This window comes from Eschrichtius robustus, chromosome 5 (assembly GCF_028021215.1).
Source record: "Eschrichtius robustus isolate mEscRob2 chromosome 5, mEscRob2.pri, whole genome shotgun sequence".
NCBI lineage: Eukaryota > Metazoa > Chordata > Mammalia > Artiodactyla > Eschrichtiidae > Eschrichtius > Eschrichtius robustus.
The window spans coordinates 31,156,354-31,183,593 of NC_090828.1; the positions used below are offsets into that span (position 1 = coordinate 31,156,354).

The window sequence follows — 27,240 nt, forward strand, 5'->3', positions numbered from 1 at the left end:
TATGCGTGTATAATAGGGTCTGCCATAAAAAAGGGGAGTTGCTAATGAAAGTGGAAGAGAAAACCATCTTCCTGTTTGGAGCTGCCACAAAGTGGGACCTCGGCCTCCAGGGCCTCAGTTCATCTGATGAGCTCACGTCATCTCAAGACAGCCGGAGGAGAGGCACATGCAGGGCTATTTAGATCTCTACTTTAAATAAGTTAAATGAACACAGTACGCTGACGCAGGAGAGAGCAGAGCAAATAGTCATGCCACCTATTGTGGGGAAAGCTTGGGGTCACAGGCCAAGTGTGCAGAGATGCTTCATTTCCTAGTTCTAGTAGGTTAGTAAATTAATCATCTTCTGGGTGGAAGAGAATAAGGGCCAAAGCTACTATTTGATAAAGGATCTGAGATTTAAATTAATATATTTAAAGTACTAATCCCACCTTAATCTCATAACATAATATTAAAAATTGAACTATTTGACATGTCAAAAAAAAAAAAAGGAAAGAAATAGAATAAAATACTGTTTCTTTCCTAAACTGAACAACTCTCTAATAGTTCACATTTTGGATTTTTGTTATGGTGGATTCACAATAACACGACCCATTAGGAGGCTCACATGTGGTTATAAACTAGTTTATGTAAGTGATATTTTTTTAACAAGCATTCAAGTCTTCCTTTAATTCAGTACATCATCAGTCATGTAATGTTACTCCCTAGGATTTAATTTCACATTTTGGGAGATGAATTAATTCTTTCAGGCCACTGGGTTGCAATTTAGCTGGCATATTACAGCTGGAGTATGCTATGTGAACCTCACTCAACTAAATAACCTAACTTTCCATGAAAAATTTATTGACAGAATAAGCCCAACTGTAAAACCCATGTGTCAGAGGTAATTTTGGTAAAATGTAAAACTAACTGATTTTATTAGTTTGTTCCCTGGCAACAAACCACTCCTGCCTTCTTTATTCTATGGAAGGGGTGAATGCCTTCCAGTTTGATTTCATCCAGACCAGTATGAGAAGGCTCAGAAAAGAGTCCCTCTTTATCGTCTTTGCCCCAAATGGGTGAGCTGTGGGTAGCTATCTCGTTTGGGACCAAGACTCTCAGGATTTAAAAATTAATGCCGTCGATGAGTTATAGGCCGAGATGAACCAGTTAATTTGCATTAAGAAGCAGTGATAAAGGAGGCTGAAACCCACAGCCCTGCAGAATAAGAGGGGTAACAATTGCTTCTTGCCCTTCTAGTGACCATTTAGGCACAAACCTACGCCCTGCTGGCCTCCTCATTTCTTCCCACTGTATCACACGGCCTAGGCCGCTCACCAGCTTAGAATTTTTACCTAAACATCTCCTCTGCTCACATTATATATCACTCTTCACCCATTCCTTCCTTCTTCTGCCTCATATTCAGCTCTCTTTACTATGAAACAGGTACATTATGCTATCTTTATTTACTGACAATTAGATTTTATGCTTTAATTCTAAAATAAAACTATATATATTTTTTTTTTTTTGAAAAAAAAATGAATGAAATTAAGTTGCTTTTTACTTTCAGGGACTCTTGTTTTGTTTTGTTTTTTCTTGCATTTTTGTTTTTATTGTGCGAGCCAATGGTCCTCCGTACAAGCAGCATTCTGCACCCCAATGAAACCACTGAGGCCTTATTAAGTACAGCAGCCAGTGTGTTGTACTCGGGGTGTTCTAACTTTGATTAGGGATCTTAATTCTACAACAGGTGTGGCTCTATTTTTGTAAAAGAAAAAAATTAAAAAGAAATTGAAGGCAGAGCGAATTACAGTAGTCTTAGTAAATAATTAAATGTAAATTCTAATTTAAAATAATGACACAAACCAATAAATGGAAGGAAATGAAGAACTAAGTCTACCACTATGACCTTAACTCCCCCCATCCCCCGTGCTCACACAGGGCAACCATATGGCATGATGAAGTCAGACACTTGTCTGACACACTCTGTATGCAGTTGCTTCTAGACACATGGGTTGAGTTAAGTGTGCTGTTTCAGCCTGTACTCATTACTTCTTAACTTTTATTGGCTCATGTCTCCACTTCCATATTATTTTTTATGTTTTTTAATTAAATTTCCTTTCTATAATACCAGTGGAGAGCAAAAAATATACACACACACACACACACACACAGAGAAAACTATTTCACCAATTTACTGAACAGTTGACCATGAACTTATAAAAGTTCATTTCTGAACAAGGTTTTTCTGTTTTAGCCAAAATAGTATTAATCCTAATAATTTACACATTTGTATGTTGTGTGTTTCACAAGGAGCATTCACATTTTTAATGTGGTTTAATCCCCACAACCTTGATGTGAAGTAGGTATTCACAAGAGGCAAATTTAGGGGACTCACTCAAGGTTATACAAAAGAGAACAGTGAGATTCAAATCCAATTGTTCCAAATCCGAGTCCAATACTTTTTCCTATTCTATAAAGCTTATGCTAGAAATCAGAACCAGGAAGAATCAGGGAGTAAATCAATGCATTCTAGTGTCTTTTCCTCATTTGAAGTGAGAGAAGGTGATTTTTGGTCTATAGGGTCAACTTCTTTTCTGAACGATTGAAAATGATGTAGGGTGACTGTCATGTTGTATATTTCTTCATGTTTTGAAAATTGGGATGATCTTGTGGTCTATTCCAGCTTCATTAAGCTAAAGGGCCTAGTAATTTAGCCACACTGGTATTTCCCAAAGCTCTACCAGTACACTTCTGACAAAAGCCATTAGAATTCCTCGTGACAACTGGGTAAATACTCTCTCTGTCTATCAAAAACAACCTCAGCTTGTCTTGTGCCATAACCCATAACATTTATAAACATGCTTATTAACACGTACAGGAAATGAGACAATAAGAGCCACTAGATTTTCAGTTCATTTCTTTTTAGCGGACATTCATTCCAGCAAGAGCTTGGCATCAGATGTTATTTGCTAAAGAAGGTGATGACTTAGCAATTACAGGTAGCAGATGGCTACCTACTGAAAATGATGCCAACCAAAATATCATGACTAAATCTGTTCTTCCCGCTATATGGCAGACCAAATTGAATAAATATTCAGAACCAGTAAATAAATATTATATAAGCTTTGGGAAAAGTTTTGTTCTAGAAAGAGCAATGGAGTGAGGTCAAGTCAAGATATCTGGATTTTGTATGACCTTGAGAAAAATCAACTGACTTTTCTGGTCTTTGATCACCTAAGCAAAAATCAGGTATTTTGCCTTTTCAATGATATATTTAAGAAAATGAATTTAGCAAATTAATTAAAATCATATCATATGGGTGAGAAATTCATTTTCTTTAAGTTTCTGACAGCCTTTGTCAGTATCAATCTAGTGCAAAAGGTAGTCATCCTACTGAAAAGTATTATAATAACGTAATATCTAATACTAGTTTTGTAAGGTTGTTATAATAGTACTAATATTAACTCTCAGGCACACACTTTCATTCCCATCAGTAAAACAAGTTTTACAGCTAGTTAAGTAAACACAAATTTCAAGAGATGGTGATGCAATCTAAATTACCATTTACCAGCATGGATTTAGAAATATAATGTCTTTAAAATTTCAAAAGGATGTGGTAAATTATTTTTAATTGGTTACATTTTATTTTAGAACAAAATAAATAGAATAATAGCATTTTGCTACTATAGCTAAAATCAAAACATATTTAGCTTCTGATATAACTACTTATAATATTAGAATATTTATTATTCTAAGTTCTGTAAACCTGAGGCATATCAAGAAATATCCATTTGGAATTACTCTATTTAAGTGTATTTTTGAACATTAAAAAATTCAGTTGCTATATTTCTCTAACAATATGTTAAAGTCTTTCCACGATTTCTGTCTACTATGTGTCACTGATAAGAATACTTTAATAAAGTACTTCTTAGTTAATTGTAAATGCAGAAGCCATGATTTCTTTTCCATCGTATCCTAGAAGTGATGTTATTTTGTTTCTAACACGTAAGTGGCCAACAGAAGTATATCTTGAGGTGTCTATCTAAATAACAGAGACATACACTTAATCCTCTTCTAAAAAATGTTTGGGAAAATGAGCTCAAGTCAAGTTTTTCATTAGTATGAGCTTCTGATATAAGGAAAACATCTTACCTTCCACTCAGAGATGAAAAGAAAGGTACTACATGTATTCCCAAGGGGCCTCCTTCCCCAGAAATCTCCACTGTTCTTGTCATATTACTGGGACAGGAAAAAAAAAAAAAAAAAAAAAAAAAAAAAAGAGCACAAATGAGTCTCTGCTAAAAAACAAAAACAAAAAAAACCAGATGTGGCATATTAAAAAGAAAAACAAAAAAAACTTAGGATTATAACAACTACTGTAAATTCAACAGCAGAGATGAAATCAAAGGAGTACATGATTTGCTGGTATGTTCAGAAGATCCAAGAAATAAAATGTTTAAAAGACTATCTGATTTCTTATTTTTTTCCTAGAAGAGGAAAAAATGGAAATGACTACGTACAAAAATAACTTCCTACTTAACTTAATCTGCATAAATCAACATATTTAAAAGGATGTACACAAAAATGAAATTTCTCCCCATTGAGACACACTTGAAAATTACTGAATAGATGATAAAATACATTGAATTAAGCATATCTATGCTTAAAACATAAAGGAGGATTTTTCCTCCAGAACAGAGGAAAAATGAAATAAAACACATTTTTATTAGAAAAAGCACATAATTACATTTTAAACAACTGTGAAGCCACAGTTGGTAATACATATGGGCATGTTCAAAGCATTATAAATCAAAACTAAAACTTGCCTTTCAATAAGGCATCAGTTGTATTCAATGGAACAATTCCAAATTTTCACCTCTTATTTTATTTTTTATTTTTTTTAGACGTAGAAAAAGAAGTTGAAAAGCCTGGAGAAAATGTATTACAGAAAGAAATGGAAAGCCTGACCTGCCTCACCTACTCCAGATTAAGGAAAGGATGAGCTAGAAACATTAATGGATAGTGTGTATGACTGAAATATACAAGGCACTGGGAGCTTTGGAGTAATGGAAAGTGGAACTAACAAGTTTTTATAAAGATGAAAAATAATAACCATGAACAATTATTGGCTCCTTTAATCCCAGAGAGAGAAAATAAAATTGCCAGAGGAAAAATGATAAAGTTGAAGCAAACATCTCCATTATGGAAATTGTAGGCAGGTCTCTATTGTTTCCTATTTACATGAAAATGACCTGAAACTAGACGTCAAATTAAGAGCTACAGCTGCTACAAATACATTTCTGCTCCAAATTGAAAATGGGAAAATTTTGGCTCCTTGCTGGAAAGTTGAGAACAGCATTAAGAAAGCAAAATGCCTAATGAATTCACTCTGCATGAAGTACTTCCTAAATTATCAGCAATCTAAAATAAATATATTAAATATATTCTCATCAGTGGATTAGGCTTATTTTTAATGTGTTTTCATTGCAAACCTATTATCATTAAGAACTGCAAAAAAGAGCATGTTAGTTTCCAACATAAATGGAAAGGGATGGAATTTCAAAACTGATAGTAAATTTCAAATGAGTTTTGCTCAGATACTGCTGATATATTTAAACTTTGTTCAGTCAAGCAGGTTATATCAGAAGCCTGGAATAAAAGTTAGAAATAAAATAAATCTTAGAGTGCTAATATCAAGGGATAAAGTAGATTCTTTTCTATACTTTCTGTGTAAGCATAGACACTACATGAATATATGCATATGAAATCCTAAATATAGGTATGCATTACAAGCCCTGAATATAAAATATTTGGTGGGAAGAGAAAGTTGTGTAGCTTTCAATGGACCGCAAAGAAATAACTTTTATATAACAGATTTATAGTGCATTCGTAGGTATTTGAGGAAGACTAAACCCAAAGCATACACATTCTAGGGTTATAATATTATTGTAAAGACTTCTAAAAACAGAGACGAAAATTCTGTTTAACCACTGAAACTTTATTATCTCTACCTTTATAACATAATTTTATAGTTTTACACTTAGAGCATAACACAAATCTTTCCTAATAAATGTATTAAATATCCACATGCTGATAGATAGTGTTCATATGTATTATATAGATGCTTTTGGAATATAAGTGTTTAGTCTAGACAACAAGATTTCAGCTTAAAAAATTTTAGAATGGCTTTATGGATTCTTTTTTCTAGTTTGCAAGTATTTCTTTATCCCACTCAAAACCTCTCCTATAAAACATAATAAATTCTATGTATCGTACTGACACCTACTCTTTAGTAATCCTCAAACTTGTATTCTTACATTTACTTAAAAGTAAATCACATAATTTGTTAAAGTAATCAATCTTATTTCAAAACACTAAAACTTTGTTGGAGGATGCAGTATTAAGGTTTATTTCAACTTTATAAGATTCCCTTTTTCAGTATTTCAGAATAAACTTTTATGCTATCTTTATACATGATAGTCACTATTTTTTGGCTAGAATGATATCTGACAAATGTTAAATTACTATCACAAAAATATTACTATCCCAGAAAAAGCAGCATAAAAGACTTTCAATTTTGTTGACTGTTAAATGCAGATACTTAGAGAATTAGATCTATTAGATCTATAGACAAGCATTATAAGTTTTACACAGACTATGTTTTACCATGCTCTTTATAAATTGTTATCCATTATTTGTTTCAAGATGGAAAGAAAAGCATTTGAAAAAGGAAACTCATAGACCAGTCCATCTTTGAAAATTTATTTTAAAAGGGGAAAACACCACTCAGTGTTTTATATACTTGATGGAGCTCTGTGGAAATCCCTGTATATATACCCTCATGGAAGATAAACATAGCAAGGAGGGCTAGACACAATTACTTGAATACACATCTCATAAAATGAGATTTCACTAAGATGTGAAAATATGCTATTAATGTTATTTGTTTAGGCAAACAGCACAGTAGAGTTCAAGGACCGGTGCGCAGGGTATGCACATTTATGTTTTGGAGGCAGACTGAGAATGGAAAATGTAGAGAATGAGGTGAGAAGGCTATTCTAGCAGTGGAAAGAAAAAGGGATTGGCAGCTACTTGTGAAAAACAGATAAAAAATGAATTGCGGGGCAAAAGAAAAGTATTTCAGTTACAAAAAGAAAAGTCGGAAGATTTCACTAAGCTCAAAATAGCTAATTCAACTTTCTAAGACGTACTAAAACAAAAGCAGATGGTCACCAAGCATTAGGCCCAATAGTATTAAGCAAGCTACATGTTCTAAGCTCCAACTGACAAAATTGATTCAAATAATCACTAGAACCAGCTGCTACCTACCTAAGACTTTAGTACAAAACTATGGGTGAAAGTACAGAATCAGTGGTTTAAAATGAGCCTGTTGTGAACGGCTATGGCAAGAACTAGATGGAAAGTGCTTCATTTGGTTCCTTCCAGCAGAAAGACATGAAGCTTGAGGGAGAGCAGGGGCTGCAGACGGATGGTTGTAGGTCTAATTTCTCCGCACAAGGCAAATGCACAGCATCTTTAAGATTAGTCAACCCAGTGATCGGCCACTAGTTTAGGGTAAGGAAGACACAGGTCTGAGGGCAGGGAAGGGGAGATACTTTGTTTCAGGAGGAAATCATGATTAACTTATGAAATTAGAGAGAAGTGTATCCTAGTGGTGGCTTTGAGTCAGCTGCCTGAGTAAATCATTTAAACTAAGACCACAAGTACGTTTCCTCATTTAGACAATGAGGGAATTAAGATAAATTCCTAATAGAGTTGCTGGTTTTAAAGAAAAAAATGGAGAATATTATACAAATACATCAAACACACAGTCTCTGGCATATACAAAGGACTCAATAATATCAGCTATTAGTATTATTATTAGAACTTTCTGAAGGAACAAAGAAGCTTATGGGTTAAAAAGGCAATAACCTATTTCAAACTTTCCAAATTTTCCTCAACTTGATTTCCTCAGTAAGAGTTTTTTTTTTCTTAATCTGTAAATACTGTAGGATTGAGGAACACATTTTCTTCATAATTAGACTGCTGACAGAGAACACAGTGGGTAATGAGTGGAGAGAAGTTACTGGCGGGTGTTCTTTGGGGACTGATGTCCAGGACTGTCATATACAGCAATGTGAGAGATGGACCACAGAGAGAGACCTCCAAGAAGAGCTTGCTGATGACGCCGAAGGCTACTTGACAGTGAAATGTCTTGGGTTTTTCCCCCCAGTTTTACTGAGATATAATCAACAGCACTGTATACGTTTAAGGTGTACAGCATAATGATTTGACTTACATAAATCATGAAATGATTATCTCAGTAAGTTTACTGAGCATCCATCATCTCATATAAATACAAAATTAAAGAAAGAGAAAAAAAATTTTTTCTTGTGATGAGAACGCTTAGCATTTACTCTTTTAACAACTTATGAAATGTCTTGTTGATACGAATATACTGAGTAAAAATCTAACAAAGAATCTGTTGTCAAAGGTGGTGGGATTCACTTAATGCAATCAATTGAGTAGTTCCAATGAAGAAGTTCTGCAAGGAAAAAACAAAGTCTAATGCTTGAGGAGTTCATAATCAGCAGGCAGATTAGGACAGGTAACAAAAAATAATACGAAGTAATAGAACAGTAGTAGTACTTGCAGTATGTTCCCAATGAATGTACGCTATCTGGGGGGAGGCAGCATGTTAATCATCTTCTGGGTATTATAACATGTACTCACATCAAATGTACAACGTAAACATATCACTTCCATTACAGATAAGTAAACCGATGCTTAGAGAGGTTAAATAATCTGTCCAACATCACACCATTTATATAAGGTAAAGTCAGGACTCAAAGTGGAATTTACTGCTTCTCAGAGCAGTAGTTTTCAACCACTTGGACATGTAAGTTTCAAAGTAGAGGTGCTTTCTGATGAGGTTCACAGAAAAGGGAACAGGATCAGGAAGGAAAGCTGGAACCAGGAAAATCTTCTCCAAGGAAGTAGAATTTTAGATGGAACTGAGAAGGGTAAATGAATCTTCAACCAGAAAAGCTGGTGAGGGCGTGGAGAGATCATGCACAGGAGAGGAAACAGTTTGCACTGAGACACTGAATCAGGATGGTTTGTGGACACATGGATTGGCTGTGACACTAAAGAAAGGAGGAGAGGGGAGGAGGGGTAAGGAAGGGAGGAGAACAGAGGGTAAGATAATGAGGAGATAATGCTGACCCATCAGCTTGAGATCAAACCTCAGTGTGATATGTCAAATTCCACAACGAAAAAAAAGCACGCTTAATTTTTTAGAAGGTGGAATCACGACAGGTTTTGGAAATGAGAGCAGTAAGATCAATGCAGTGGTTTAGAAATATCTTACCTGGCAGTGATACGTTGGATCAACTGGAAAAGGGAAAGACAAGGGAGAAATTGGTACTTGAGGTAGGAATTAGTAAATTACTGCAACAATGTAGCTGAGAGGTACTAGGGATTGAGCAATGATTATAGGAATAAAGCATGAAAACATGGAGAAAGATTCAAGGTATTATGAAATGGACTCTGTCAATAATTTGCAAAATGAGAGGCCAAGGAGAAGATAGGATAAAATGTGATGACAGTTTTCAGCATGGGAAAAGAGGCATATCTGGAATAACGTGAGGTCAGGAATAAGCCAGAAATTAGGAATGAAGGGAAGGCTTTTGCATACACTTCTTGCTAATTAAAGAGAAGCTTAAAGTGCAACCTTATTTTTTTTAACATCTTTATTGGAGCATAATTGCTTTACAATGTTGTGTTAGTTTCTGCTGTATGCTAAAGTGAATCAGCATATATGTATACATATATCCCCATATCTCCGCCTTCTTGCGTCTTCCTCCCACCCTCCCTGTCCCACCCCTCTAGGTGGTCACAAAGCACAGAGCTGATCTTCCTCTGCTGTGTGGCTGCTTCCCACTAGCTATCTATTTTACATTTGGTAGTGTATATATGTCCATGACTCTCTCACTTCGCCCCAGCTTACCCTTCTCCCTCCCTGTATCCTCAAGTCCATTCTTTACATCTGGGTCCTGCCCCTAGGTTCATCAGAATCTTTTTTTTCTTTTTAGATTCCATATATGTGTTAGCACACGGTATTTATTTTCTCTTTCTGACTTACTTCACTCTGTACAACAGACTCTAGGTCCATCCACCTTATTACAAATAACTCAGTTTCGTTTATTTTTATGGCTGAGTAATATTCCATTGTATATATGTACCACATCTTCTTTATCCATTCATCTGTTGATGGACACTTAGGTGGCTTCCATGTCCTGGCTATTGTAAATAGAGCTGCAATGAACATTGTGCTACATGACCCTTTTTGAATTATGGTTTTCTCAGGGTATATGCCCAGTAGTGGGATTTCTGGGTGATACGGTATTTACAGTTTTAGTTTTTTTAAGGAACTCCATACCGTTCTCCATAGTGGCTGTATCAGTTTACATTGCCACCAACAGTGCAAGAGAGTACCCTTTTCTCCACACCCTCTCCAGCATTTATTGTTTGCAGATGTTTTGATGATGGTCATTCTGACCGGTGTGAGGTGATACCTCATTGTAGTTTTGATTTGAATTTCTCTAATGATTGGCAATGTTGAGCATCCTTTCATGTGTTTCTTGGCAATCTGTATATCTTCTTTGGAGAAATGTCTATTTAGGTCTTCTGCCCATTTTTGGATTGGGTTGTTTGTTTTTTTGATATTGAGCTGCATGAGCTGCTTGTATATTTTGGAGATTAATCCTTTGTCAGTTGCTTCATTTGCAAATATTTTCTCCCATTCTGAGGGTTGTCTTTTCGTCTTGTTTATGGTTTCCTTTGCTGTGCAAAAGCTTTTAAATTTCATTAGGTCCCATTTGTTTACTTTTGTTTTTATTTCCATTTCTCAAGGAGGTTGGTCAAAAAGGATCTTGCTGTGATTTATGTCATAGAGTGTTCTGCCTATGTTTTCCTCTAAGAGTTTTATAGTGTCTGGCCTTACATTTAGGTCTTTAATCCATTTTGAGTTTACTTTTGTGTATGGTGTTAGACAGTGTTCTAATTTCATTCTTTTACATGTAGCTGTCCAGTTTTCCCAGCACCACTTATTGAGGTGGCTGTCTTTTCTCCACTGTATATTCTTGCCTCCTTTATCAAAGATAAGGTGACCATATGTACGTGGGCTTATCTCTGGGCTTTCTATCCTGTTCTATTGATCTATATTTCTGTTTTTGTGCCAGTACCAGACTGTCTTGATTACTGTAGCTTTGTAGTATAGTCTGAAGTCAAGTAGCCTGATTCCTCCAGCTCCATTTTTCTTTCTCAAGATTGCTTTGGCTATTCCGGGTCTTCTGCGTTTCCATACAAATTGTGAAATTTTTTGTTCTAGTTCTGTGAAAAATGCCAGTGGTAGTTTGATATGAATTGCATTGAATCTGTAGATTGCTTTGGGTAGTAGAGTCATTTTCACAACGTTGATTCTTCCAATCCAAGAACATGGTATATCTCTCCATCTGTTTGTATCATCTTTAATTTCTTTCATCAGTATCTTACAGTCTTCTGTCTCCTTAGGTAGGTTATTCCTAGGTATTTTATTGTTTGTTGCAATGGTAAATGGGAGTGTTTCCTTAATTTCTCTTTCAGATTTTTCATCATTAGTGTATAGGAATGCAAGAGTTTTCTGTGCATTAATTTTGTATCCTGCTACTTTACCAAATCCACTGATTAGCTCTAGTAGTTTTCGGGTAGCATCTTTAGGATTTTCTATGTATAGTATCATGTCATCTGCAAACAGTGACAGTTTTAATTCTTCTTTTCCAATTTGGATTCCTTTTATTTCTTTTTCTTCTCTGACTGCTGTGGCTAAAACTTCCAAAACTATGTTCAATGATAGTGGTGAGAGTGTGCAACCTTGTCTTGTTCCTGATCTTAGAAGAAATGGTTTCAGTTTTTCACCATTGAGAATGATGTTGGCTGTGGGTTTGTCATATACGGCCTTTATTATTTTGAGCTAGGTCCCCTCTATGCCCACTTTCTGCAGTTTTTATCATAAATCGGTGTTGAACTTGGTGGAAAGCTTTTTCTGCATCTATTGAGATGATCATATGGTTTTTCTTCTTCAATTGGTTAATATGGTATATCACATTGATTGATTTGCATATATTGAAGAATCCTTGCATTCCTGGGATAAACTCCACTTAATCATGGTGTATGATCCTTTTAAAGGGCTGTTGGATTCTGTTTGCTAGTATCCTGTTGAGGATTTTTGCATCTACGTTCATCAGTGATATTGGCCTGTAGTTTTCTTCTTTTGTGACATCTTTGTCTGGTTTTGGAATCTGGGAGATGGTGGCCTTGTAGAATGAGTTTGGGAGTGTTCCTCCCTCTGCTACATCTTGGAAGAGTTTGAGAAGGATAGGTGTTAGCTCTTCTCTAAATGTTTGATAGAATTCGCCTGTGAAGCCATATGGTCCTGAGCTTTTGTTTGCTGGAAGATTTTTAATCACTGTTTCAATTTCAGTGCTTGTGATTGGTCTGTTTCTATTTTCTATTTCTTCCTGGTTCAGTCTTGGAAGGTTGTGCTTTTCTAAGAATTTGTCCATTTCTTCCAGGTTGTCCATTTTATTGGCATATAGTTGCTTGTAGTAATCTCTCATGATCCTTTGTATTTCTGCAGTGTCAGTTGTTACTTCTCCTTTTTCATTTCTAAATCTGTTGATTTGAGTCTTCTCCCTTTTTTCTTGATGAATCTGGCTAATGGTTTATCGATTTTGTTTATTTTCTCAAAGAACCAGCTTTTAGTTTTATTGATCTTTACTATTGTTTCCTTCATCATGTATTTCTGATCTGATCTTTATGATTTCTTTCCTTCTGCTAACTTTGGGGGGTTTTTTGTTTTTCTTTCTCTAATTGCTTTAGGTGTAAGGTTAGGTTGTTTATTTGAGATGTTTCTTGTTTCTTGAGATAGGATTGTATTGCTATAAACTTCCCTCTTAGAATGTTTTTGTTGTATCCCATAGGTTTTGGGTCGTCGTGTTTTCACTGTCAGTTGTTCCTAGGTATTTTTTGATTTCCTCTTTGATTTCTTCAGTGTTCTCTTGGTTACAATGGTAAATGGGAGTGTATTGTTTAGCCTCCATGTGTTTGTATTTTTTACAGTTTTTTTCCCTGTAATTGATATCCAGTCTCATAGCACTGTGGTCAGAAATGATATCTGATACCATTTCAATTTTCTAAAATTTACCAAGGCTTGATTTGTGACCCAAGATATGATCTATCCTGGAGAATACTTCACGAGCACTTGAGAAGAAAGTGTATTCTGTTGTTTTTGGATGGAATGTCCTATAAATATCAGTTAAGTCCATCTTGTCTAATGTGTCATTTAAAGCTTGTGTTTCCTTATTTATTTTCATTTGCGATGATCTGTCCATTGGTGAAAGTGGGGTGTCAAAGTCCCCTACTATTATTGTGTTACTGTCGATTTCCCCTTGTATGGCTGTTAGCATTTGCCTTATGTATGGAGGTGCTCCTATGTTGGGTGCATAAATATTTACAATGGTTATATCTTCTTCTTGGATTGATCCCTTGATCATTATGCAGGGTCCTTCTTTGTCTCTTGTAATAGTCTTTAAGGTCTATTTTGTCTTATATGAGAATTGCTACTCCAGCTTTCTTTTGATTTCCATTTGCATGGAATATCCTTTTCCATCCCCTCACTTTCAGTCTGTATGTGTCCCTAGGTCTGAAGTGGGTCTCTTGTAGACAGCATATATACAGGTCTTGTTTTTGTATCCATTCAGCTGGTCTATGTCTTTCAGTTGGAGCATTTAATCCATTTACATTTAAGGTAACTGTAGACATGTATGTTCCTATTACCATTTTCTTAATTGTTTTGGTAGGTCTTTTCCTTCTCTTGTGTTTCCTGCCTAGAGAGTTCCTTTAGCATTTGCTGTAAAGCTGGTTTGGTGGTGCGGAATTCTCTTAACTTTTGCTTGTCTGTAAAGGTTTTAATTTCTCTGTAGAATCTGAATGAGATCCTTGCTGGGTAGAGTAGTCTTGGTTGTAGGTTTTTCCCTTTCATCACTTCTAAATATGTCCTGCCACTCCCTTCTGGCTTGCAGAGTTTCTGCTGAAAGATCAGCTGTTATCATTATGGGGATTCCCTTGTATGTTATTTGTTGTTTTTTCCTTGCTGCTTTTAATATATTTTCTTTGTATTTAATTTTTGATAGTTTGATTAATATGTGTCTTGGTGTGTTTCTCCTTGGATTTATCCTGTATGGGACTCTCTGCGCTTCCTGGACTTGACTATTTCCTTCCCCATGTTAGGGTAGTTTTCAACTATAGTCTCTTCAAATATTTTCTTAGACCCTTTCTTTTTCTCTTCTTCTTCTGGGACCCCTATAATTCGAATGTTGGTGTGTTCAATGTTGTCCCAGAGGTCTCTGAGACTGTCCTCAATTCTTTTCTTTCTTTTTTCTTTATTCTGCTCTGCAGTAGTTATTTTCACTATTTTATCTTCCAGGTCACTTATCCTTCTTCTGCCTCAGTTTTTCTGCCATTGATCCCTTCTAGAGAATTTTTAATTTCATTTATTGTGTTGTTCATCATTGTTTGTTTGCTCTTTAGTTCTTCTAGGTCCTTGTGAAACGTTTCTTGTATTTTCTCCATTCTATTTCCAAGATTTTGGATCATCTTTACTATCGTTACTCTGAATTCTTTTTTCAGGTAGACTGCCTATTTCCTCTTCAATTGTTTGGTCTGGTGGGTTTTTGCCTTGCTCCTTCATCTGCTGCATATTACTCTGTCTTCCATTTTGTTTAACTTACTGTGTTTGGGGTCTCCTTTTCACAGGCTGCACGTTTGTAGTTCCTGTTATTTTTGGTGTCTGCACCCACTGGGTGAGGTTGGTTCAGTGGCTTGTGTAGGCATCCTGGTGGAGGGGATTGGTGCCTGTGTTCTGGTGGGTGGGGCTGGATTTTTTGTGTTTTGGTGGGCAGAGCCGCGTCCAGTGGTGTGTTTTGAGGTGTCTGTGAACTTGGTATGATTTTAGGCAGTCTCTCTGCTAATGGGTGGGGTTGTGTTCCTATCTTGCTAGTTGTTTGGCATGGGGCGTCGAGCACTGGAGCTTGCTGGCCATTGGGTGGAGCTGGGTCTTAGCAATGAGATGGACATCTCTGGGAGAGCTCTCGCCGATTGATATTACATGGGGCCAGGAGGTCTCTGGTGGTCCAATGTCCTGAACTCGGCTCTCCCACCTCAGAGGCTCAGGCCTAACATCAGGCCAGAGCACCAAGACCCTGTCAGCTGCACAGCAGTCCTCAGAAGGGGCAATGGGTCACCCCTGTGGATGAACGAGAGTGCACACCAAGTGGTAATCTTATTTTTAAAAAAGAAACATCCAATAGAAACCTCTTGCTTCATTGTCTTCTTATGATCAAAGTACATTGAGTAGTACTTCATAAGAGATACATGTAAGACTACTGTAAGATAGTCTTACAATATATTGTAAGACTATTATAAGATATATTGTAAGACTATTTGGAGAACTGCCTCTAAATGTTATTTTTCTTTAAATATAAATGCTTGTGTTAATAATGGGTGAGCAGTTAATACTTATGCTTATGATTTATGAAGCACTGTGTTTTATCCATTCAGTCATTCACTCCACAAATATGCTGCTATTATGTTCCAAGATCTGTGCTTGGTGTCAGGAATCCTTGGAGGATCCATAGTCTTGTTTGGCAGAATGACAAATAGTTACAATAAACTACAGTATGTGTGATAATGATAATTGCAATAGCAATTAATGTTTATCCAGCCTTTCATTTAGTATGCTGCTAGTGTAACTGCCCATTTTCCATAGGAAAAAAAGAACATTTTAAAGACGTTTAATAAATAGTCCACGGTTACATAGGTAGTTTTCAAACTCAGGACTTCAATAAATCCAAAAGTTTTGGAACTAAGGAATGGTTTGATAAATGCTGTGGTTTAAAAATTTTTATCCAGGGACTTCCCTGGTGGCACAGTGGTTAAGAATCCGCCTGCCAGTGCAGGAGACACGGGCTCAAGTCCTGGTCCGGGAAGATACCACATGCCACGGAGCAACTAAGCCTGTGTGCCACAACTACTGAGCCTGTGCTCTAGAGCCCACGAGCCACAACTACTGAGCCTGCGTGCCACAACTACTGAGGCCTGCGTGCCTAGAGCCCATGCTCCGCAACAAGAGAAGCCAGCACAATGAGAAGCCCGTGCACTGCAACTGACAGCAGCCGCTGCTCGCCGCAACCAGAGAAAGCCCGCGCGCAGCAACAAAAACCCAGTGCAGCCAAAAAATAAAAAATAAAAATAAATAAATAAATAAATAAATTTTAAAAAAGAAAAAAATTTTTATCCAGTAGTGATATGTGGGATCAATGAGAATAAGGAGAGACTGACACTTCAGAGCAGAGTTAGTAGGTTACAATAGTTACAATAGTCTGACAGACAGTAACAAAGGCTTGAACAATAGCTAGGGGAATTAAAACATCACAACAGGTTGAAGCCATTTTGAGATGGACTCCGCAGTAATTTACTTAGCTTCTATGCCGTCTGCATGGAAGTGAGTCCAAAGTCCTATGCTTGGGCCAAGCTCTGTGGGGTATCAGACTATCATTGCCTTAGGAGAAAACTGATGATGTAACTCAGCTGTGTCTTCCTAATTTCCTTCCATTCTTTCTCTTCCTCATCCCATACCAGCTAGAACCAATGTCCTGTCCTACAATTTTAATCTCTAAGCTTCCTGCCACTCTGCCCACCTCCACCCCCCGCCCCAGCTTCGCATTCCATGCCGTTAAAATCCTCATCTTTCCCCCATCTGAGAGTCTGCAAGCAATGGGGTTTGCATTCACTCTACTTTCTGATCTTGGCCTCAAACTAATTTCAGATGATTTTTCCTACACTGGTGCTCACCACATCAAGTTTCTTAGCCCTGATTATGCATCATGAAATAAAACACCAAGGAATCAGTGAAGGTGCACACAACAGGTAACACTGGAGTCAAAGGATTTGGAGACAAGAGTGGTGAATGTAGATTGGGTCTCTAGAAGTTAATCGCTCTGAATTGCAACTCGTTAGCCTGCTAAAAGTGATAATAACACTCATGCAAAAAGTCCCTTGTGATAATCAAATTATACAGATACACATATGTATTTTCATTAAAGAATATTATTTTTTAAAAGTCCAGTAGTCCATTTCTCTGAATTCCTTGTATCTGGAGAAAGCTGAGCTAATTTGTTCATGCAGCCATAAACCAAACAATTGTTAACTCTATAACAACGTAATACTTAGCCAAGATGTTAGCAAACTTTTCAAAAGGCTAACATTAAAAAAATGAAATTAGGGCTTCCCTGGTGGCACAGTGGTTAAGAATCCGCCTGCCAGTGCAGGGGACACGGGTTCGAGCCCTGGCCCGGGAGGATCCCACATGCTGCGGAGCAGCTGGGCCCGTGCGCCACAACTACTGAGCCTGCGCTCTGGAGCCCGCGTGCCTAGAGCCCGTGCTCTGCAACAGGAGAGGCGGCCGCAGTGAGAGGCCCGCGCACCGCGACGCCAGAGTGGCCCCCCGCTCAGCACAACTGGAGAAAGCCTGCGCGCGGCAGCGAAGACCCAATGCACCCAAAAATAAATAAATTAAATAAATAAATTTATTTTAAAAAAATGAAATTAAAGGCAAACAGAGTAAGAGTATTACATTCATTATGCCTACCTCCAAAAACAATCTTATCAAGCTTCTAAAAAGACAGTGCCCTGGAGATTTTCTGTACCAAATTTTAAATATTGTGCAGCTCATTAATCAAAGAAACACAATCTAAATAAAGAGTAACTATGTCATATGGCCATAAATTATAAGCTTGAGGAAACTCCACACAGTAAAGCAGCATGATAAAAGGTGTTCACACATTTTTTTTTAAAGCTAATTCCATGTAACATGCTTGGCACCTATTCATAACTGGACTGAATGAAAGGAGTATGTCGACTGAATGAATGAATGACCATCAGTCTCAAAAGCATCACCTTTCAGTGCTAAAGCCAACAATCTATTAAACATGAAATTACTTATGCAAATTTTGAAGCAACTTTAAAAATGATGATGATGATAATAATAAAGATGATGATGATGTTGATGATAGTGGTAGCAACAGGACTTACTCTGACTCAGGCACTGTTCAAAGTACTTTACACATGATAACTAATTTTGTCTTCATACTAGCCCTCTGAAGGTTTTAATATTATTTCCATTTTACAGACCAGAAATTAAGGCAAAGATTGATGAGCAACTTGTCTAAGCTCCTAGAAGTAATAAGCAGCAGAGCTGGGATTTGAACCCAGGCAGTAGCTAGGGATGAAATGGAAATTAGCGCAGAGCAAAGCAAGTGCCCGTAAACATGACAGCAACTAACTTTGTATAATAAGTTACTTACATTAAAAACATGAAAAATCCAGGTTGATAGGCTGGATTCATTTTATACACATAGAGCAAAATATTGCAAGATTGTTAAAACACAAGGCACAGTAATATTCAAGGAGCTGACATCAAAGAAAAACACTGCACCCTGATGAACACTGAAATGTTCACTTTAAACTGTTGTTCAAAGAGAAGAAAAAAGCAATTAAGAAATCCAGGTTGCAGAAGAGTTGGAAGCATTGAGGCTCATTTGTATATATGTTCGTCAGGAAGTTCTCATATCATATAAAGAAAATGAGAGAAAAAAAGTAATTTAGCAGTTAATTTTAGAATTAGGTTTCACTCAAGTATTCTACTTATCTTGATGTTTCCTATAAAATAAAAACTATAAGCTAAAAAAAACCAAACATTAAATTGAAATAAAATATTCTTATTCACATAAATAGAATATACCTCAATGCATCCACAGTTTTCGGCGATGTCAGGAGTTCTGTCTGCACACCATTCATAACTTCTCCATCTTCTAAGTCCTGTGTGGAATTCTGTAGTGAAACAAACCCATAAGCATGTGGATGTTATGCACATAGAATTGAAGATTTGAATAAAAAGTCTCAATGGGAGAGAGTAAATGGTTTTACTCTGGATATATACAGTGTGCTCCAACTTCTTTGAAGACTAGAAACAGGTGTTAATCTTTTCAGTGCTTTCAATGTTCTTTTCTCTTCCGTTTGGTTTCTGAAATACTCAAACGGGCCATTTACACAAGGCAGTATGTTAAGAGCTTTGGAATACATCATTTAGCTTCCTGCTACTCAACCATAAGCTTTTGGGACTGAGTGTTTTAAATCAGCAAGGAAAAGGGGTACCAAAGGGAAGGTGCCACTGACAGGTAGTGATGTATTAGCTTTAATGTACTGTACTTGCTTGCATCCCCCTGGTGACACTAAAAATATAAAGAAAGCAAAATTCATGAAAAAAAAGTTGCCTCGCAAGGTCCCTTCTATCAAAAGTGTGACAGGACTAGTGCAGGAAAAGAAATTTGGAGTTCTTACTTTGCCTTAAGACTTTAATTCTGAGGATGATCTTCAGCACAGAGAAACTAAAATTAACCATTTAACTTCTAAAATGGTAAACACTCTTCTACTGCAGAGAGGTAAGAGGGCGAGAGAGGTCTTGCACTCCAGGATGGTGGCAAAGTTGAACTGGGTGTTACATAGAGTAGAGAATGGATTCTAGAAAGCCAGCCCGCTTTAGATTCTCATTTAGTAAGACATTAGTTCTCTGCTAGGCTTTGGAACTGAACTTTTTTTTCTTTTTTTAAACATCTTTATTGGAGTATAACTGCTTTACATTGGTGTGTTAGTTTCTGCTTTATAACAAAATGAATCAGCTATACATATACCTATATCCCCATATCCCCTCCCTCTTGGGTCTCCCTCCCACCCTCCCTATCCCACCCCTCTAGGCGGTCACAAAGCACCAAGCTGATCTCCCTGTGCTATGTGGCTGCTTCCCACTAGCTATCTATTTTACATTTATTTGGTAGTGTATATATGTCCATGCCACTCTCTCACTTCGTCCCAACTTACCCTTCCCCCTCCCCGTGTGGACTGAACTTTAACAGAGTAATTCTGCAGACACATCACTCTTCAGAAGCAGAGTCACAGATAGCGCTCATTACAAACTCAAGTTTCACTGAAACAAACTACATGGAGCATTCATGGATCTAAACGTACCATTTCAACCAAAAAATACAATAGATGAGTTAAAAGGCTGGACATAAAGGAATTAGGTTAATATTTTGAAGAAAACAAGACAGGGAGGCACAACTTAAGCAGTGTGTCATTGTGAAGTGATTAAAAAAATGTATTTCATTTTTAGATTGAAGAGCAACATTTCACCTAGGGGTTGGTAGTTTTGGGAAGCACTTGATCTACACTAGATTTAAAAAAATTATTCGCTTTTTCGTCTTCATGAGGATAAAGAAAGAAAAAAAAAAATCCAAAAAGTTAAAGGATGCTTTTTAGTTTAAGGTACCAAATTGAATGTGTTTGAAAGCTTTCAAACATTCACCTTATTAGGAAGGGCTTGATGTATGCTTACATTGAAAAGTCACAGGGTTGGGCAGGTTACAAGAATACCTGAAGAGACAGTTTAACAAAATATACATACTTGTGACTATTGCACATGACAGAACATTTGATGACAGCGTTTATGTCAAAATCAAAATCACTGACTTTCTCATCTCTCTCTCTCACAAGAGGGAGCTCCATGAAGGGTGAGGCCGTATCTAGTCCTCTCTATGTTAAGCACACAACACACAGAATTGATTTAGTGAATGTTAATGAGTAAATAAGCTGAATGGCATTCTATTAGCTTCCTAATACTGTGCAATAAATTCAAAATTAAATGGCTACAAAACATTATCTCCCATAGTTTCTGTGAGAGATTTAGAAGTGGCTTGGCTGGGCAGTTGTGGGGTAGAATCTCATAAGGTTGCAGTCAAGGTGTCAGCAGGGCTGCAGCTGCAATCGTCTAAAGGCTTGACTGGAGCTTTAAGATCCACTACTTTTTCTCTTATAAAAGCTTCATTAAGATATGCTTTATATAACATTAAATTCACCCTTTGAAAAAGTACAGTTCAGTCCTTTTTAACTTACTCACAGAGTTTTGCAACCATCACCATTATGTAATTTTAGAACAATTTCAAAACCCCACAAAGAAACCCCATACTCATCAGCCAGCACTCCCCATGCTTCCTGCTTCCCACAGCCCATGGCAATCATTTACTTTCTGTCACTAAGGATTTTTTTTTAATAAAATTTGTTTGTTTGTTTGTTTGTTTGTTTATGGCTAGGTTGGTTCTTCGTTGCTGCACGCAGGCTTTCTCTAGTTGCTCTTCGTTGTGGTGCGCGGGCTTCTCACTGCAGTGGCTTCTCTTGTTGCAGTGCACGGGCTCTAGGCTCGGTAGTTGTGGCTTGCGGGCTCTAGAGTGCAGGCTCTGTACCTGTGGCGTGAGGGCTTAGTTGCTCCACGGCATGTGGGATCTTCCCGGACTAGGGCTCGAACCCATGTCCCCTTCATTGGCAGGAGGATTCTTAACCACTGCGCCACCAGGGAAGCCCTGTCGATAAGGATTTACCTATTCTGAACATTTTATATAAACAGAACCATAAGATATGTGGCTTCTATCACTTAACATGATGTTCTTAAGACCCTCCCATGTTGTGGCATGTATCAGTATTTCATTCCATTTTTTGGTCAAATAATATTCCACTGTATGGCTGTACCACATTCTGTTTACCCATGCATCACTCCATGGGCATTTGGGTTGTTTCCACTTTTGCTTATGATTATGAATTATGCTGCCACGAATATTTGAAATAGTGTTCAATTGTGAAATAATGCTAAGAATGAGAAATTCTTGCATGGACAGATGTTTTTCATTTCTCTCAGGTATATACCTAGGAGTGGAATTGTTGGGTCATATCATAACACTATGTTTAACATTTTGAGGGACTGCTATAGTATTTCCAAAACATCTGCACAATTTTGCATTCCCATCAGTAATATATGAGGGTTCCAATTTCTCAAAATCCTCACCAACACTTGTTATTTTCCTGTTTTTAAAAACAATTTAGTCATCATAGTGGGTGTAAAGTGGTTTTTGTTTTGCACATACCTAATGACTAATGATTTGCATTTCCCTAATGATTAATGATGCTGAGCAACTTGTCATGAGACTGTTGGACATTTGTATATCTTCTTTGAAGAAATGCCTAATTATTTGTATTTTTATTATTGAGCTGTAAGAGCTTCCTAAACATTCCATATACAAATTCCTTAGGTACACGATTTCCAAATTTTCTCCCATTCTATGGTCTGTGTTTTCACTTTCTTGATGGGCCCTTTGAAGCACAGAAGTTTCTAATTTTAATGAAGTTCTATTTATTTTTTCTTTAATTCCTTGCGTTTTGGTGTCGTATCTAAGAAATACTGCCTAACACAAGGTCACAAGGATTTACCCTATATTTTTTCCTAAGTGTTTTATAGTGTTAGCTCTTACATTTAGGCCTATTACCATTTCTAGTTAAGTTTTGTACACTGTGTGAGGTAGGGGGTCCAACTTCATTCTTCACATGTGGCTATTTAGTTGTGCCAGCACCATCTGTTGAAAAGACTATTCTTTCTGTGCTGAGTTGTATTAACACCCTTACCAAAACTCAACTGACCAAAAATGCAAGGGTTTATTTCTGGACTCTCAATTTTATTCTATTGATCTATATTTGTATCCTTTTGCCAGTACTACACAGTCTTGATTACTATAGCTTTGTACTAAGTTTTGGAATCAGGAAGTAAGAATTCTCCAATTATTTGTTTAAGTTTGTTCTGACTATTCTGGGTTCTTTGCACTTTCATATGAATTTTAGAATCTGAGCATCAGTTTTTGCAAAAACGCTAGCTGGATTTTGATAAGGATCACATTGAATCTGTAGCTTAATTTAGAGAGTATTACCATCTTAACAAAATAAGTCTAGTCTATGAACAGTTAACAGTGGCAGTTATTAAAATAAATATTCTTTTTTGGCTTTGTAATTCTATATGGACATATATCCTCGGAATGTCAAAGAAAAAACTGGGATGTTTGTTATAAGGTTTTAACTGTATTTTTGACTCTGCTCCCTACTCCAACTGTAATTTTCTTGTTGATCCCATGCCAAGGTAAGAAAATAACATATTTTCTGGTTCAAATCAACATTCCGCAAGGTTCAAAGGACTTTTTTTCTAGTTCTGGTTAGATAGTAAGTAAAGGTTTTATTTATGTCAACAAAGTACTTAATGTTCCCAGTATATGAAAATGTCAATTAGAATTTGAAAGCAATACTGGCCCAACTGCAATGTGATAATCTGCTCAAGGGTAATTCTGAACTGACTACAGTTATATAGCAATCATGTCAATCACTACAGACTTAAAGAAAAAACACACACTCACAGACTTACGTGTCTAAGACAAAAGTCCTACTATTTTAAAAGCCGCATCAAAAACTCTGCTTGCCACAGCTATCAAAAAGGGTAGTAACTATAGTTTATCATCTCAACTAATGGGCAGTGTTTGTCACTTGCCAAAATCATTTCTATATATTGCAGTAAAAGAACTCTTTGATATTCTCTAGAGATGGGGCAGGCAGACAGATGCTTAGGACAGCCTACAAGGACACAAAGCCAATTCCCAATTGACTTCAACAATACTGTAGCAGTGCAGTGCTTCAAGACTTAGACAAAGGCAGCTTATTTCTTGACAGGGTCCATAAAAATCACTTTTTCCAAAAATTACCAAATAAATGACATGCAATAATTTAAGATCACTTAGGCTTTTCCTTCACTAAATAACAGGATGAAATGAAGAGTCACAAAATCACACAAAGCTAAAAATAAAAATTATATGTTTTTTCTCATAGCTTATTTGAATAACTTTGAGCCAAATCTGTAAAATCATGACTTTTAAGTTTGGAAATAAAGGGGCAAAAATCATCTCATTATGAAGAGCTAGGGTATAAACAACAGGTGCTGAACAGTCACTATATTTCTTCAGTTTAGATTTGAGAAATATTAATTACGTGATTTCAAATCCTCAAATTTGTCTCCAGAAAACACTATGGTTTGGCAAGCTCTATGCTTAATCTTATTGGCAAAATTATTATAATTTCTATTTTTAATGTTAACTTAAAATAGATCTGATCGGTTGCATAGAATACAAGGGTATAAAGCTATGTTGAAATTTACTTTGTTTCTTCCTTTTGCTCACATTACAATACTTTGCTCCCTAATAAAGTTCAGCAGGAGGTCGTGTCTTGCCAGCCAGGCAGAGACCTTTAAGAAGCTTGTCCTTTACCTCTTTGATTATCAGAGCAGGGAACGTATCATATGTGGCTCTCACAACAGACAAGTTTAATTACTACAATTTTTAAAACGTGAACATTTTTAGCAACACTTTCAGGATCATGGGAGCATTTCTGACAGCCAGAATGAGTTGGATTTAAACATCACCGTGCTATTTTTAGCTTTAAAATCAACCCTTACATAAATAGTCCCAAACCAATTAGCGGCAGCTGGAAAGTAAAGGTGTTCACATTTAGTTAGCACCAGCGCTCACGACGGCAAGTGTTCACAGGCTGCATGGAAGGGGCCAAGTACCAGGCAGGGCAGCCCTCTCTCTCCAGTGTGATCCTGGTGTTGGCACCAGGCTATCGTTTCAACATTCACTGTGGGTATAAGTCACCGATTTCGTACAGGAAAGTGTATTCATGACGTAGCCTCATTAAGTTACACATCTCCAAATAAACTTAACACTCATGATAAAACTTCTTGGAAGAAAACGTTACCCACATTCTCATCACTATTCCCTAGTCATGCACAGCTATAAAACAATATTAAAAACAGCTTTACTGCTCAGTTTTTCATCTCTCAGACGAGAACTGAAATAGATGTTATCTGTAGATGGCTCGCTTTGACTTACAGGTGAAGATATATGGCCTTGATTCCCCACCGCAATGCATTTTAGCCACATTTGAAACCACTTGCCTACAAAATTTTAATTGCAATTGAGTTATGTTTCCAAAACTCAGGTGTATTTTATAACAAGATTTGCATTCTGAAAAGCCAACTGCAAGTTTCCTTTGAAATTGCATATGAATGTTAGAATGAGAGTAATAGAAAAATTATACCGAGAAGACTTGAATGCTAGGTTATGTGCCTGGTGCTCATACATAAACATCATGTAAATTATAAAATTAAAATTCTGGGCATAATTTCAGAATATGTTTTGACTTTTTAGAACAAGAATATCTGTACTAAAATAAAAACAAGTTGTATCTGATATGCACACATGAGATGAACATCCATTTTGGTAGTCAAGCACTGTTATTCAAGCTTGACCTAATATATTTTCTTCATGCCTTGGGCAATGCCGTGCCATGGGAAATATCTCAGTTGGTGTCACAGATCCTACCCCAAAACGTTTCAGTCCTAGCAATTTGACACGTCCATAATTTATTTTATATAGATGATATGTTTATTCATTTTATATATATATATATATATATATATATATATAAAACAAATGTAAATATTATATATATAAAATGTATATTAGGTTGTATTGGGTTGGCCAAAAAGTGCCTTTAGTTTTTAAGTAAAAAGACATTTTTCATTTTCACCAAGAACTTTATTGAACAACGTATCCACCCTTTTGTTCCACTACCTTCTGCCATTTTTCAGGCAACTTCATAATTCCATCTTCCCAAAACTTGTTATCTTTTTGAGCAAAGAACTGTTCCAAGTGCCTTTTACAGTCTTCCAGGGATTTGAAATTTCTTCCGTTAAGAGAATTTTGTAAAGACTGAAATAAATGGAAATCCAAAGGTGCAGTGTCTGGTGAATACAGCAGATGAATCAGAACTTCCCAGCCAAGCTGTAACAGTTTTTGCCTGGTCATCAGAGAAACATGTGGTCTTGTGTTATCCTGATGGAAGATTATGCATTTTCTGTTGACTAATTCTGGACGTTTTTCGTCGAGTGCTGCTTTCAGTTGGGCTAACTGGGAGCAGTACTTGTTGGAATTAATCATTTGCTTTTCCAGAAGGAGCTCATAATAGAGGACTCCCTTCCATTCCCACCATATACACAACATCACCTTCTTTGGATGAAGACCGGCCTTTGGAGTGGTTGGTGGTGGTTCATTTCACTTGCCCCACGATCTCTTCTATTCCACATTACTGTACAGTATCCACTTTTCATTGCCCATCACAATTTGTTTTACAAATGGAAGGTTTTCATTACATTTAAGTAGAGAATTGCATGCGGAAATATGGTCTAGAAGGTTTTTTTTGCTTAACTTATATGGAAACCAAACATCAAAGCAATGAACATAGCCAAGCTGGTGCAAATGATTTTCAAGGCTTGATTTGGATATTTTGACTATATCGGCTATCTCCCACATGATATAACGTTGATTGCTCTCAATTAATGTCTCGATTTGATCGCTCTCAACTTAAACTGGTCTAAACTGCTGGTCTAAACTGGTTTAAACTGCTCCATGGTGACCATGGAGCATTGTTCAGCTAGAAATCTCCAGCACAAAACTTCGCAAACCACTTTGAGACGTCTGAGCAGTCATAGCACCTTCTCCATACACCGCACAAATCTTTTTTTGCATGTCGGTTGCATTTTTACCTTTCTTGAAATAATAAAGCGTAATATGCCCAAAATGTTGTTTTTCTTCCATCTTCAATATTAAAATGGCTGCACAAAAATTCACCAATTTTGATATGTCTTTTTTTAACTGCATGCTAATATGACAGCTGTCACATACAATCTAACAAAACTGTTTTGAATGAAATTAAAGACAACTAAGTGCTACTAGAGCCATCTTATGGAAAAAGCCGAACAAACCTTCTGGCCAACCCAATATATCCATATATCTAGAAATTGGCACTGCCTAATAATAAATAGTGCAGATCCTCAGATATCCTGAACAATACTAAGCAAGCCCTAGAAAGAATGGTGCTGACAAGCTAATCTAGTCCACTCATTTTATAGCTAAGGAAACTGAGACACAGAAGGGTGAGGTGACAAGTCTTTTAAATTATTGTGATAGTGACAAAGCCAGAATCCAAGATTCTTGATTCTCAATTCAGAGCTCTTTCTGTGTACCATGGTAAATAGTTGCTCACTTAATGAATGCTGATCTTATGCTGATCACTTTATGGATTCTTTTTTCTTTCAATGACAGTAACAAAAACTCGAATGATGTC

General features: G+C 36.7%; 1 protein-coding gene across 4 annotated transcripts in view; it reads right to left on the reverse strand.

Annotated features, from left to right (window-relative positions):
• The window catches only part of PARD3B (par-3 family cell polarity regulator beta), a 1,041,870-nt gene that overhangs the window by 503,065 nt on the left and 511,565 nt on the right, over positions 1 to 27,240 (reverse strand). For 3 of the 4 annotated variants that reach the window (XR_011074130.1, XM_068544613.1, XM_068544615.1), the window contains exons 5-6: positions 18,881 to 18,969; positions 4,132 to 4,218 (exon numbers count right to left, since the gene is read on the reverse strand). Coding sequence is in view for 3 of the 4 variants with exons in the window: in XM_068544613.1 (XP_068400714.1) it covers positions 4,132 to 4,218; positions 18,881 to 18,969 (176 nt within the window). In the remaining variant the exon portion in view is untranslated. The remainder of the gene's footprint in view (positions 1 to 4,131; positions 4,219 to 18,880; positions 18,970 to 27,240) is intronic. The other variant, XM_068544614.1, reaches the window with a different exon arrangement.